Source organism: Magnolia sinica, chromosome 12, assembly GCF_029962835.1.
Source record: "Magnolia sinica isolate HGM2019 chromosome 12, MsV1, whole genome shotgun sequence".
Lineage (NCBI taxonomy): Eukaryota > Viridiplantae > Streptophyta > Magnoliopsida > Magnoliales > Magnoliaceae > Magnolia > Magnolia sinica.
Genome location: NC_080584.1, coordinates 21796360 through 21810314, shown reverse-complemented (window position 1 = coordinate 21810314; position 13955 = coordinate 21796360). Strand labels below are relative to the sequence as shown.

The 13955-nt window shown below is 38.8% G+C and overlaps 1 protein-coding gene across 1 annotated transcript in view; it reads right to left on the bottom strand.

Annotated features, from left to right (window-relative positions):
- The window catches only part of LOC131221097 (TATA-binding protein-associated factor BTAF1), a 97658-nt gene that overhangs the window by 38037 nt on the left and 45666 nt on the right, over positions 1–13955 (bottom strand). Inside the window, exon 12 of the mRNA XM_058216210.1 lies at positions 5444–5655. Within this exon, the coding sequence (XP_058072193.1) occupies positions 5444–5655 (212 nt within the window). The remainder of the gene's footprint in view (positions 1–5443; positions 5656–13955) is intronic.

Below are 13955 nucleotides of genomic sequence, written 5' to 3'. Positions count from 1 at the left end.
CCATCAGTTGTTGTTACACCAAATTTATTGAAAAAATAAATAAAATCCCGATAAAATGATAGTATCATTGATATCGCATGATATTTAGGACGATATTAAGTGATATCGAACGATATTTGGCAATATTATGCGATATAATGATCGATACAAAGTATTCTGTAAAATTTTTCAATTTTTTAGTCTCTTCAAAAGGGTTTCATATCACTGGGCTGCGATACCGATAGTATCGATATTTCGAACACTAGTGTTGAGGATGGTGGACAACAAATGAATCCATCGATGGGGTCATTGTATCCCTCCATACAATTGATGAAAGAAACTATACAGGCTAAAGCCCCCGACGCATATAAGCGAGTGCATGCAATAATAGACAACCGTTAGGAGAGGACACTTTCCCACCCACTACATGAGGCAAGTATTTATATACTTTTTTTGTCTATATGCTCCAGTACTTTGCTATTAATGTCTAAATATTTGAATCATACTGGTTTTCAGCATATTTCCTAAATCCAAAATACCACTACGGCAAGAATCTTTATGCTGACAATGAACTGAAGAGGGTTGTACATGAAGTGTACAAGTACTAATTCCCAAACTGTCCGAGAAAAGGCAAGTACTAAGGACTAAGGTAAATATATCCCGCACCCACATTCTCCATATATGTATCTTAATGATTCCATACTTATCCTTGGCTGCTATATGCCATCAATAGATTGTTAAATTCCACAATGCGACTGGAATGTTCGAGTGTTAGGCCGCAAAGATGTCTAGGACCACCATGATGCCATGTGAATGGCTACATTTAAAGTCAGTTTTTACATTATTTTACAAATTTTGAAAGTAATGAAATAACTTTAAAATTCGCGTGCAAATGGTGGGCCATGTACGAGACTGACTGCGAGGTTTTACAACGGCTTGTTGTCCGTGTGCTCACGCAAACAGTCTCTTCCTCACCCTGTAAAAGAAATTAGGGCACATCCTCCCTCATCCACATAAATAAGCGCAACGAGCTGGGGTTGACCGGCTTCAAAAGCTAGTGTATTGCCAATACAATACGAAGCTACGAGAGAGGCTACTCCGATCCGAAGGAAGAAGAAAAGCACAAGACCCATTGGATCTGATGGCAGTCGGACAACATTCATTTATTGAGGACGAGGACAAGGATCCAATTTACCAGTGGGTTAGGTCAGATGACTTGGATACTTTGGAAGGGCGACCAGAGCTGCATGTTGCAGAGGAGGCAGCAAGACAAGGGATCAATGTTAATGCACATGTGGCGCAGCAGGGATCTCCTGATGAGGCATTTGACCCATTGAAAAGAAGTTCGGTGGGAAGTCTGTGGCAGTCACTATCACGCAGGACATGTGGTAGGGAGACATTGTCCAACAGCGAGATAGCGAATGATGCAGCGGGTGGATCCAGTGATGGTGATAAGTCTGATGACAGCGATAGGGGTGATAGTGACTTTGGCGACAGTAACGATGATGGTGATGATAGTGACAGGGATATTGTCGACGAGGGTGTGAGTCAGTCTCAGAGGCCTCTTAGCCCTTTCACTGGGGAGGGGGGTTTCGATCATGCTACATAGGACTCTGACCATGGTTCTCATCCAGGAGGACCACAACCCCATCTTTTCTACAATAAGAAATACGAGCACCGAAGGTTACAAAAGAAAGAAAACAGACAAAAGCTTTCGAATTTTGAGGAGCTATTGGCAAAATGCATGAGGGACACAAGCGTTCCTGGGAAGCGAGGTGCCTCTAGTTCCGATTCACGGGCAAGAGAAAGGAGATCGAGTTACAAGCCACGACATGGATATGGATCATAGACACAAGAGAGTAGCTCGAGTTCTGTGCCACAGTATGGGTATGAATATGGAGCTAGTGGATATGCGAGGAATGACTCTAGCAGTTACGAGTCATCATTTTTCGACTACGGTCAAGACTTCACTTCCACATACGGGCAAGTATATCGGCAGCAGTATGGATATGGAAGGCAATATGGATACCCAATACCTCCATCTATGCCCATTCCAGATCCATATCAACCACAGACTATGACCATTACACAGTACCCACGAATGGGCGTATTCGTTCAGTTCGGAGAGGATGAGTACCAACATTATGTCAGAAAATATCTTAATTGGTACCATTCTACTATGGCCTGGGCATAGCACTGTCGATTTGTGGAGGAGCCATATTCTATCCAGCCACCTCAAGATGGAGACGATGATGACGAGCCACCGCATAACTCTATATGGGTTTAGGCCATGGCCAGTCACATCATTGGTAGGGATATTTTATAATTTCTAATATATCTTTTGCTTTTGAATGCATTGGTTGTGTTTTCATACATGTCTTGATACATTTATAAATGTTATGCATCATATTTGAATATAGTTGTCTTAGTTCAATCGGACAGCGCATAGCTTAGGACTCTATACAAAGGAAACCTATTGTGTGCACTTCTTTTTTGAGATTTTCTTATTTAAAATGTGTATTTAGGTCTTTTTTTAATAATCCCTGAAGTTTCATTGAAAAAATCAACAATTTTCCCAATGTTTACCAAAAAGTGTGATAAATTACGCGATACAAACAAAATATCCTATGTGATAACCGATATGTCTCTGTATCCCAAGGGTGTGATACATTGTGCGATACCGAAATTTTGAACATTGATGGGATTGACTGCAAACCTTCTATATTTAATTTTGTAGCTATATAATATCAATGATAAATTAATTAGAAAGAACGTAATACCAAAACATCTCACATTTGCATGTTTTATGATTATTTACAGTATTGGTGTATTACGTGGGTCCTCATGTACATTTTTTTAGGACCTTGTACGTGTGGCCCACCTCGATGCGTATATCCATGTTGATCCATCTGTTTTGCCAACTCATTTAGGGCATGGTTTAAAAATGAGGCAGATGCAAACTCAAGTGGACCACTAGTGGATGAGTTCTTGAACGTGAGTCCACCTCGATGTATGTGTTGTATCCATGTCGTTGATATATTTTAGTGAGAGAGAGAGAGAGAGAGAGAGTCTCCTACATTTTTGTTTTTTTGGAAGTAAAATTGTACAATCAAAGATTAAAGATATGAGAAAAGAGAGAAGAGAATGTTAGGAGAAGGGAGGAAAAAAGTTCAAGTTGGACATCCCAACCCTTACTAATACCGTTATAGTCAAAATAATTCATAACCCAATCTAAACATTAAATATAAAAGAGAAAGAAGCCTGGTAGGCCGTACAATGGGACAGCCGACATCCACAATCATTGGAAGGGCCATACAGCTATATGGCCCACACCACATGAGTTAACACTCCCTTAAGTTATAACATAGATGTTGTCGATGCCAAGCTTGGAGTATATGCACACAGACCAAGGTGTTCCGTATTGGTAATAGTGTCGTAATGGTCACTACAGTTACAAATACAGAGTACCAACTTAACGGCCAATACGGGAGGTAAAATGGCTGATACACCTCCATATTGGTTTTTTTTTTTTTGGCTTGAGAAAATCTAGAAAAATATAAAAATTCCAAATATGCATTCTTTTTTCTTTTTCTTTTTTTTAACATGCTTATGGTAGTGTAACGGTCCACTTTTTGGTAAGAAAGTTGTATCGGGTTGTCTGATGAATTTATGAAATTTTTAACAAACTGGTATCGACTGCAAACCTTCTATATTTAACTTTCTGAGTATATAATATCAATAATAAATTTATTAAAAAGAATGTAATACCAAAACATCTCACATTTGCATGTTCTACGATTATTTACGGTATTAGTGTATTATGTGGGTCACCATGTATAGTTTTTTAGGACCGTGTACATGCGGCCCACCTTGATGTATGTGTTGTATATCCATGCTGATCCATTTGTTTTGCCAGCTCATTTTAGGGCATAGTCCAAAAATGAGGCAGATCTAAATCTTAGGTGGACCACTAGTGGATGAGGCCTTAAACATGGGCCCACCTCGATGTATGTGTTGTATCCATGCCATCGATATATTTTAGCATGAGCCCAAAATTTTTAAGGCATGGCCCAAATGCTATTGGCGGTGCACTGTGGGCCCCAGAATAATGTATACTTTTTATCCATGCCATCCATCCATTTTGCCAACTCTTGGCATGAGCCCAAAAAATCAGGTAGATTCAAATCTGAGGTGGATCACAAGACAAGAAATAATGATGATTGAATGACTTCCATTAAAAACTTCCAAGGGTCCATTGTAATGTATATTTGCCATCCAACCTATTGATTAGGTCACATAGACCTGGATAAAGGGAAAACATAAATATCAGCTTGTTAAAAAACTTTTGTGGCCCCAATGAAGTTTTTAATAGTGGGCATTCAATCGCCATTGTTTCATGTGGTGTGGTCCACCTAAGATTTGGATCTGCCTTATTTTTGTGCTCATGACATAAAATGATTTGGAAAAATGGATAGATGGCATGGATAAAACACATACATCATGGTGGGACCCATAGAGCACGGTCCAATAGCAATCACTACTGACAGTGTCAGTAGGCAATCCCAATCAATGAGTAAGCCAACCATGGGGCCCATGCCAATGTCTGTGTTGTATATCCATGCCGTCCATTTGTTTTGCCAACTCATTTTGGGGCATGGTCACAAAAATGAAGCAGATGCAAATCTTAGGTGGACCACACCACAGGAAAAAGTGGTCATTGAATGCCCACCATTAAAAGTTTCTAGGGCCCAACGTAATGTTTATTTGCCATCCAACCTATTGCTAAGGTCACACAGACCTAGATGGAAGGGAAAACACAAATAGCAGCCTGATCCAAAGCTTTGTGGCCCGAAGAAGTTTTTAACGGTGGAAATTCAATCCCTATTGTGTGGTCCAATTGTGATTTGGACTTGCTTCATTTTAGCGATCATGCCCTAAAATGAGTTGGAAAAAACTGATGGACAACGTGGATATACAACACATACATCAAGGTGGGCCCCACGGGTGCAAGTGCATCGCACATGCCATACATCCTAGTTTATCATTTTTCCCCCGATATCAAAGAAAATAAGATGCTAAACCTTCACACTGAATGACCATAAAATGTTATCTCAACTACAACACATTCTCATTAGTAACCCAGAAAACAACTATCTACAAAAATCTAGAAGTAGTGTGCTGATTATGTGACATGCCATGCAGCCTACGGCTCATGCTCCATATTGAAGGCTATGCTAGACGCTATTCGCTATATAAAACACTTGTTATTTGCACATACAATTTAAACGGGAAGGTGGATTGACAAAGAAAAAAATGGTCAGTAACTTGTAGTTCAAGGTCTTACAATGAGGCCTAGATGTATCAAAGCTTCCATATATCTTACAGCATTTTGACAAATTAACATCCGTATAGGCAGAGGATAAAACCTTCAGGGAAAGAGGGAAAAGTGTACGGAATGACATACCTACTAGTGGATGGACTCAGGTCATCCAAATCAAGCAAAATATCCCACAATAGCATAACAATTGAATGTAGCGTTCGGCCCTTAAGAGAAACAATGGCTGCAGCAGTCGGTATTAAGGCCTCAGCAGCAACTGCTCTAACATCATCGTCAGGGTCAGCAAGCCCAGCTCTACATGCAGGCAGTACACAGGAAAGTAAATCTTGAAGCATTTCCTGGTAAACATCAATTGGAAGTGAGTAGCAGAACGAAAAAGAGAAACCAAAATAAACACAGCATGCATTAGTGCATTACACTCAACAATAGCAGGTTAAGTCAGCTCCGCACATAAAGAACTAGCACAGTTGCTCAGCGTACAAGAAAGATTTGGGAGAATTAGTTCAGTTCACTGTGTAAATAGCAACAAGTAAAACAGCAAATGATCTGAGGAAATCAATGTGGCCATCTAAAATAAAAAGGCTTTACAGAGAGAGAGAGAGAGAGAGAGAACAGATATTTTATTAAAACACCCGACGAAAGCCTAGAAAAGAAAATAACCCAACCCAAAAGAAGACCCTTAACTTTCCTAATAACCTCTTCCACCGAAGAACTCTCTTTCAGAAAGCAACAGCTGTTTCGATCCCATTAGATAGTCCAAAATAAGCCCATGATAATAAACTTCCACATAGCTTTCCGAGATTTCCCTACCCCTCCCCCATGCCAACCAACAGAAAACAATTGATCAGAGTCAAGCCAAGCCACTCTTGGGAAAAGATCTTCAAGCGCTCGATCTCTACACAAAATATCCACCCAGGAACGGATGCGATGCCCATTCCCAAGTGAAAAGGCAATCCCCGGACAAACCAAATGTTTTGTCGATGCTATTGCTTTCCAAATACAAGAGGTTCGTTAGAGAGAGGAACTAATTTACTATAATTGTGGTGTAACAATGATGGATAGAGAAGAACAAGATGGGTGGTTGGAGGCCTAAGGCCAACTGCAAGAATTAGACAAGGTGATCCTCGACGACCCTCATGGCTTCGGATCTGTGATTGCGAACAGAGATTCTACGAAGAAGGAAAATGGCGTATGGAGTACATTATCCCCCCTCCGGCAAAGGTGGCTGCTCCCCAGCTCCAATCAGACACTGGGGGAAACAAAGGGAGAAGCTCTCTCCATCTACGTGGAGGTCACGTTGGAATTATAGCAAAAGGTCCGATTGTTCCTATAGTGAGGAAATCGAGAGAGAGAGAGAGAGAGAGAGAGAGAGAGAGAGAGAGAGAGAGAAGGGTGGACAGTGGTCAGGAGAAGAAAGCCCAGGGGGCCTCTAAAGACCAATCTGGTCTCTAGGTATGCTAGATTCCTTACCCTCTTCGTCTCCAACATCCTCTACGACAAGGACAAGTATATGATATCTCGTATTTTTTGGAAAGTGGGAGAAATCAAAGGAGCCGTTCTTCCCCGACAAAAATGCTCGACTATACACACGGGTTTCACTTTCATTCGAATGGGCTCACCCGATGCAGCATCGACAGCCATCTCCTCCCTCCACATACAACGAACATTGTATTTCGATTCAAAAAGTCCGCTCTAGCCCCCAATCGGAAGCAATAGCCGTCCAATCTACCAATCAGAGGATGGTCGATGCCCAATCATAAAGGGTCATTCTTTCCTGTGTCCTGGTATCACTACGAGTTTCACTGGCTGAGGAACGGAAACAACATCAATATCGCCAATATTATCACAACCGGAAATGGGGAGAAACATTGGGGAAAATGGTGGAATATTTCAATGAAACTTCAAGAGATGCTAAAATACACATTTGTATATTTAGAAATCAAAAAATTGCAAAAAGAATGCATACAATATAAGTTTCCATTTAATGGGGGGCTAAAAGCCTATGTTATTATAAGAAACCAATCCAACCAGCCCATCTATCCATCCAACCTTCCATCCAAACATCTGTTGACATTTCAGAATATCGACAAGTAATGTTGTTAAATGTGATCGCAAATTCACATATGCACATAAAAATCACATATGCCATGATGGCATATGCAACCACTATGCATATGCAATCGCCTATATGCCAATGGTCAAAAATCTGACCATTGGCACTTGTATTTTTTGTTTTTATTTTTTATATTTTTTGCAAAAAAAAAAAAAGAAAAAAAAGCCTATACTAAGGCACTCAAATAAGCCCCATTTGCGACTTCCATTCACTCCAATACTCTCTTTTACTCACCTATTTTCAAAACTCTCTTACATTTCCTAGTTTCAAGTTTTCAAGTTCCAACTTCCCAAAACTTTTAATCGAGATTCAAGATCAAGAAGCAAGAATACGTTGAAGATTCTACAAGACTACAACTAAATTTCTCTCCCATTCAAGTTTCAACTCTCATTCTACATTTCTCTTTCTAGTTTTACATTTAGTCATTTATTTCTATCTTTCTCTTATTTTCATTCTCTAGATAGATACATTCATTCTACATAGTTACATCACATACTGAGTTACATACATACATTCATACACTCTCTCTTCCTCTACATTCCACATTCTCTAATCTTTATTCTCTACATTCATTCATTCTATATTCATTCTAATTTCTATTCTACATTTATCTCTCCTTCTCTACATTCATTCTACATTCTAATCTTCATTCGATACATCTCTCTCTCTCTCTCTCTCTCTCTCTCTCTCTCTCTCTCTCTCTCTCTCTCTCATCTCTTCTGCTACTAGTGTGTGTAAGTGTTCTCTCCCTCTCCCTCCCTCTCATTTATTCTATACTCTTTAGTCTTTACATCTTAGAACTTAAAGAATTAGAAGTGAGAAATTAGAACACCACCAATACACCATGTCTTCTTCTTCCCATTCTTCTTTAAAACCCAAGTCAAATGACCTGGGTTGGAAGTATGAGCACTATTGTAGTGCTACAGAAAAGACTCACATAGTATGTGACTTACGTGAGTTCTAATGGCATTGCGTGGCACAAGCAACACCTTGTACATATACCGGGGTCCAATTAAAGAGCATGGGACAAAATTACTCCAAAAATACAAACGAAAATTAGGGAGTACATGGAAAAACAAACAAGAAAGAAATGCAATAGTACCCTAATTTGAGACGAATTTATGGAACAAGAAGCATACAAGAATATAAATTTATTTGATGTAGATGAAGCTACCCCCTCCCCCCGATAGGCCAGTCCAGACCACCGACCTCAAAAAGAGCTCGTGGGCCATGCCCATGGATAGATAGTGTAGACCACACCCCGAGGATGCGGTCGACGAAAAGGGTCAGGGCAAAGAGCCTACTTTAAAAAATTAAATAAACCGATATAAACAAAAAGATGGGAAAACCATTAATCGATATATTGCTAAGTGGTTTTACCAAGCTGATATTGTTTTTAACACCGTTAAAATGAAAAGTTTCAAAGTTATAGCTAAGGCAATAAGTCAATTTGTACCTAGGCTTAAACCTCCTTCATATCACAAAATGAGGGAGACATGCCTCAAAGTTTAGGTTGATTATACACGATCTTTCATAGCCAAATATAAGGAATTGTGGAAAACCTATGATTGTTTACTCATGGTCGACGGATGGACCGATAAATCTGTCCGACTCTTATAAACTTTTTGGTGAATTGTCCAACTGGGACGATGTTCTTGAAGTCCATAAATAAATCAGGTCATTCTCATACTGTTGATTACTTGTTTAAATTACTAAATAGTGTAGTTGAGTAAGTAAGAGAGGAATATGTTAATCCAATTAATTATAGACAACGCATCCTCGTATTTGCATATAGGTCGTCTTCTTATGGAGATGAAGCACCGTTTATTTTGGATCCCTTGTGCGGCCCATTGGGTTGATCTTACGTTAGAAGATATAAGTAGGTTGTTCTTAAAAGTGGTTGCAAGGGCTAAAAAACCACAGTCTTTATGTACAAACACATCATTCTTCTCCATCTAATGAGAAAACACATTGTGTAACTTGCTACATGCAGCAATCCGCCGTTTCACTACAGCCTTCTAAACACTACAAAAATTACATTCCAAAAAAAAAAAAATCGAACTCAGAATCTTTTAAGTGTTAGCTGATTGGACAAATGGGCCTTGGGCCTTGGTCAAAGAAGGTTGAAGGATAGCTAGTTCAACAAATCATCCTTTCACAAATTTTTTAGACATAAGTGGTAAAGGCATTAAAAGTGCCCGAACCCTTCATCACTATATTGCAATTGGTAGACGAGGATGAGAAGCCACCAATGGGTTACATATATGATACGATGGAGAGGGCACGAAATAAAATAATGGACCATTTTAACAATAGAGAGCATGATTACGGCCCATTTTAGATATTATATACAAGATGGGGCAGCCAAATGTCATCTCCATTTTATTTGGTTGCCTACATTCTTAACCCAACCCGTTTATTCTCTTCCCCCTATCCAGTAGAATCGCATACTACACATGGTTGGATTTATTGATGTGTTGGAAATAATGGTTCCAGATAAAGAAGAACATGACACGATTTCAGCTCTATTGGACTTTTATACGAAGAGTGAGAGCATATTCTCAAGGAATATAATCATCAGGTATAGGACCGATATTTCCTAGTAAGTATAAATGCATTAGACTCTTACAAATAATTTTTTACAATCTAATCTACAAAGTCTAACTTATTTAAACTGTTTTTCTCAGCTAACTGGTGGACTGCCTGTGAAATGGACCAAAACAGGAGGGATCAATCTCTAAAGAAGCTGGCCATGAGGATTCTTGGACTCACGTGTTCTGCTCGCGGTTGAGAGCGCAACTGAAGCACGTTCGAGGCGGTAAGTTTGGAAAAGTTTGGGATAATTTATAAATAAGTCTAAGTGAGGCAAAGTGTAGTACACTTTCCTTCATACAGATTCGAAAAGGAATCATCTTAAACAAAAGAAGCTCAATGACTTGTTCTTCGTCTAATACAATCAGAAGTTGCTAGAACGATTCCACGCTGAGCGAGAAAAGCCTAGTTTCTATGACCCTATCTAATATAGAGGACCTAGTCTTTGTAAATGCCACATACAAATTGGCACCTAGAGAAGGTACTTTCGCTCGAAAGGGGGTGGGGGTGAGGCAATGGGAGTTGGCCGATGAAAGATATTGAGATAGAAAGATAAGATGATGATCAAGTTGAAGATCAACCATTTGATGTTGATGAAGTATTAATACGTACAGATGATGAAGAAACAGAAGAATGAAGTACATGTGGAAGAAGATGACTCCGATAATGACGGTGATGATGACGATGGTGGTGATCAAATACCACAATGGCAAATAGATCAATGCATATAGCATTAGACATTTAGTCTATTAGTGTTAACTATTTACTATATTTTGTTAGTTTATAGTGTGTACCTTGTAAATTATATTTCTATTTTCTATAATAATAAATAAATAGATTGTTGATTTTGTTTTTACTTCCACTTGTTAACTATATCAATGAATGTTGATGACTTGATGTTTAATTGATTTTATTTCTCTCAAGTGCATTTTAAATTTGTAAAATTAGTTATCGATTAGCTTAGGAAAGTTCCCTTTAATTTCTTATATTTTTTCAGATTTTTTTATTTTTTAAATTTTTTAAATTTTTCGAAAAATAATAATAATATGCAATTGCATATGCACATAGGGGGCATATGCAATCACAAATGATCGAATATGCAATTTAACAGCATTGTCCATCATCTTAGACACTCAAGGAGCTTTTCTCACTAATAGACGGATATTGGATTGTGCTTTGTTGGCTAATGAATGTATCGACCCTTGCCACAGATCGGGGGAATGAGGTCTAGTTTACAACCCGAATATCGAAAAGGCCTTTGACCATGTTGACTGAAATTACCTTGATTATATGCTAGGTAGATTTGATTTGGGCCAGAAATGGATTAGAGTTTGCCTTTCTTCAATAGCTTTCTCTATCCTGGTTAACGGCTCCCCTAAAGGTTTCTTCCAACCTTCCAGGGAGCTCAGACAAGTGGATCCAATCTCCCCCATTCTCTTCATCATTACGGATGATGGTCTTAGCCAGATGATGTCTAAAAAAGCTTTTGTAGGCAACTTCAAAGGTTTTAATGTAGCTAGATCTTCCCCTCCTATCTGTCGCATACAATTTGTAGATGATAATATGTTATTCTGTGAAGCCTCAAAGTCCATTATTATTAGTTTGAGAATGGCTATTAGATGCTTTAAAAACATTTCTGGGCTCAAAATTAATCTCTATAAAAGTGAAATGCTTGGCATAAACATTTTTGATGTTTCCCTTTCTTCCTTGCAACTATCTTTGGTTATAAAATTGGATCTTTCCCCTCTTAAATATTTAGGCCTTCCTCTTTGCTTTAGCAAGCCTGCCAATCACCTATACGATGTTATTATAGAAAGAATGGAAAGGAGGCTTTGCCTCATGGAAGAACAAATACCCCTCCTTGGGGAGTCTCCTTAATCTCATCAAATCATCCCTTATAAAGCTTCCATCATACTTCCTTTCTCTATTCACCTCGAGATAGAAAAGATCCTATGAGATTTTCTCTGGAATGGTAGCTCCCCTCACCACAAACTTCTTCTTCTTAGCTGGTCAAAGGTGTGTAAACCTTATACTGAGGGAGGGGTTGGAACTAGAGTCCGTATACTGAGGGAGGTGTGCAAACCTCATACAAAGGCTTGGGATGATCATTCCTAAAGTTTGCCCCTTCTGCCTATGTAGATACAATCTCTCATCTTTTTTTTCCATTGCTCTTAATCATCAATCATTTGGTCAAATATCTCCTCGAAATTCTCAATGAAATAGGAGATGCCAGGGTGCATTTCAAGTTTCGTACATGCTTGGCACAGCTTTGGTTTTGACAGAGACTCATCTTTCATGTGGAGACTATCCACTATGACTTCTCTGTGGGCAATCTGGCGCAAAAGGAATCTACACTACTTCTAGAACACTTGCAATTCTAATCCTGCTATTGTTGCTCACATTGTCTGGTACGTGCGGGGATCATCCATCAATCTTCCTCTCAAAGACAGATCCCTCATTACCGCAATCCTAGGCTAATTTTATTTGTTTAGTTTTGGTAGCCTCGTTGATTGCCTCTGTTACGAGTTGTAGAGTTTTTTCTAGGTTTTTCTTTATTTCTTTTTTCCTTTTTCTTTTCTTTTTTGTTTCCTCTTTGCTCTTTGTTTTTCCCTTTTTTTGGAGGTCTATGTTTTGTTTCTTGTTTCCTTTCAATAATATTTAATCTTTAAAAAAAAAAAAAAAGACACACACACAGAGGAACTCTTCAAATCTCTGTACCAACTTACAACAAGCTCAGTCCATTGTCTTCCCACTCCAGTTACCAAATCTCCAAATCCACTTCCCAAGGAGGCTAAATTCATGAAACCCAAGCATTTTAAACCAGCTCCACTCGCAACAATCGGCTTACATGCCTCTTTCCATCTGAGGATATGAAATCTCCATTCATCCTTGGCACCTTTCCAGAAAAAGTCTCTTCTCAACTTTTCTAGCCTATCCAAAACTGATTTAGGACATTTGATATAAAGTACGCAAGCATATCAACACTTCCAACTTCATAACTTCCTCTCAATTCTTTTAATAACCTTATCCCAAAGGTGTTAAGCTAGCTTCCCAATGCGCAAAGGCAACCCTAAAAATGTCAAGGGGAACAAACTCATCTTATAGCCAAAAACACTCGAGAAGAACGACAGGTCCTCATCATTGATATGAACTCCCAACATTTCAATTTTGGCTACATTAATCTTTAAACCCAAAATTGCTTCAAAAGAAACAACGATGTTCCTAAGAATATCCATTGAGACCACATTTACAACGCAAAACAAGAGTGTATCATCTACATGTTGAAGATGGCTTATTGAATCCCATCATCTGACACCTTGAAACCATCAATTAAACCATTCTCCTCCCCTTTATGAAACATCTTGCTAAGCGCCTTCCCAATGACAATGGAAATATAAATAGAAAGAGTATCCCCCTATATGAGACCCATGGACGCCTTAAAAAAATATAGTTTTGGTGATCCATTAACCAAAATAGAAGATGAGGCTGATTGCACGCATGACTGAATCCAACCACTCCACTTTCAACCACGCCCCAATCTTTCAAGCATATGGTCTAAAAACTCCCGATCCACATGATCGTAAGCCTTTTCAATGTCAAGCTTGCAAACTATCCCACTTTTCCTATCCCTATTTCTGGAATCGATGCATTCGTGTGTGATAAGAGCACTATCCAAAATCTGTCTACCCCAAAAAATGCTCTCCGATTTTCGAATATAATCTTTGAAAAAACTCCTCAAAATCTTGGTGCTAGGACCTTGACACGAATTTTTATAAGGGCCCTTGATTAGAATAATGGGTTTGTAGTATTTTAACTATTCCGCACCTTGATTTTAGGAATAAGTGTGAGAAATGAAGCCTTGAGATCACTTGAGAGACAGCGTCACTAAAAAACTCTAAAATAAAAATCCATCACATCCATTTTAATCAATAG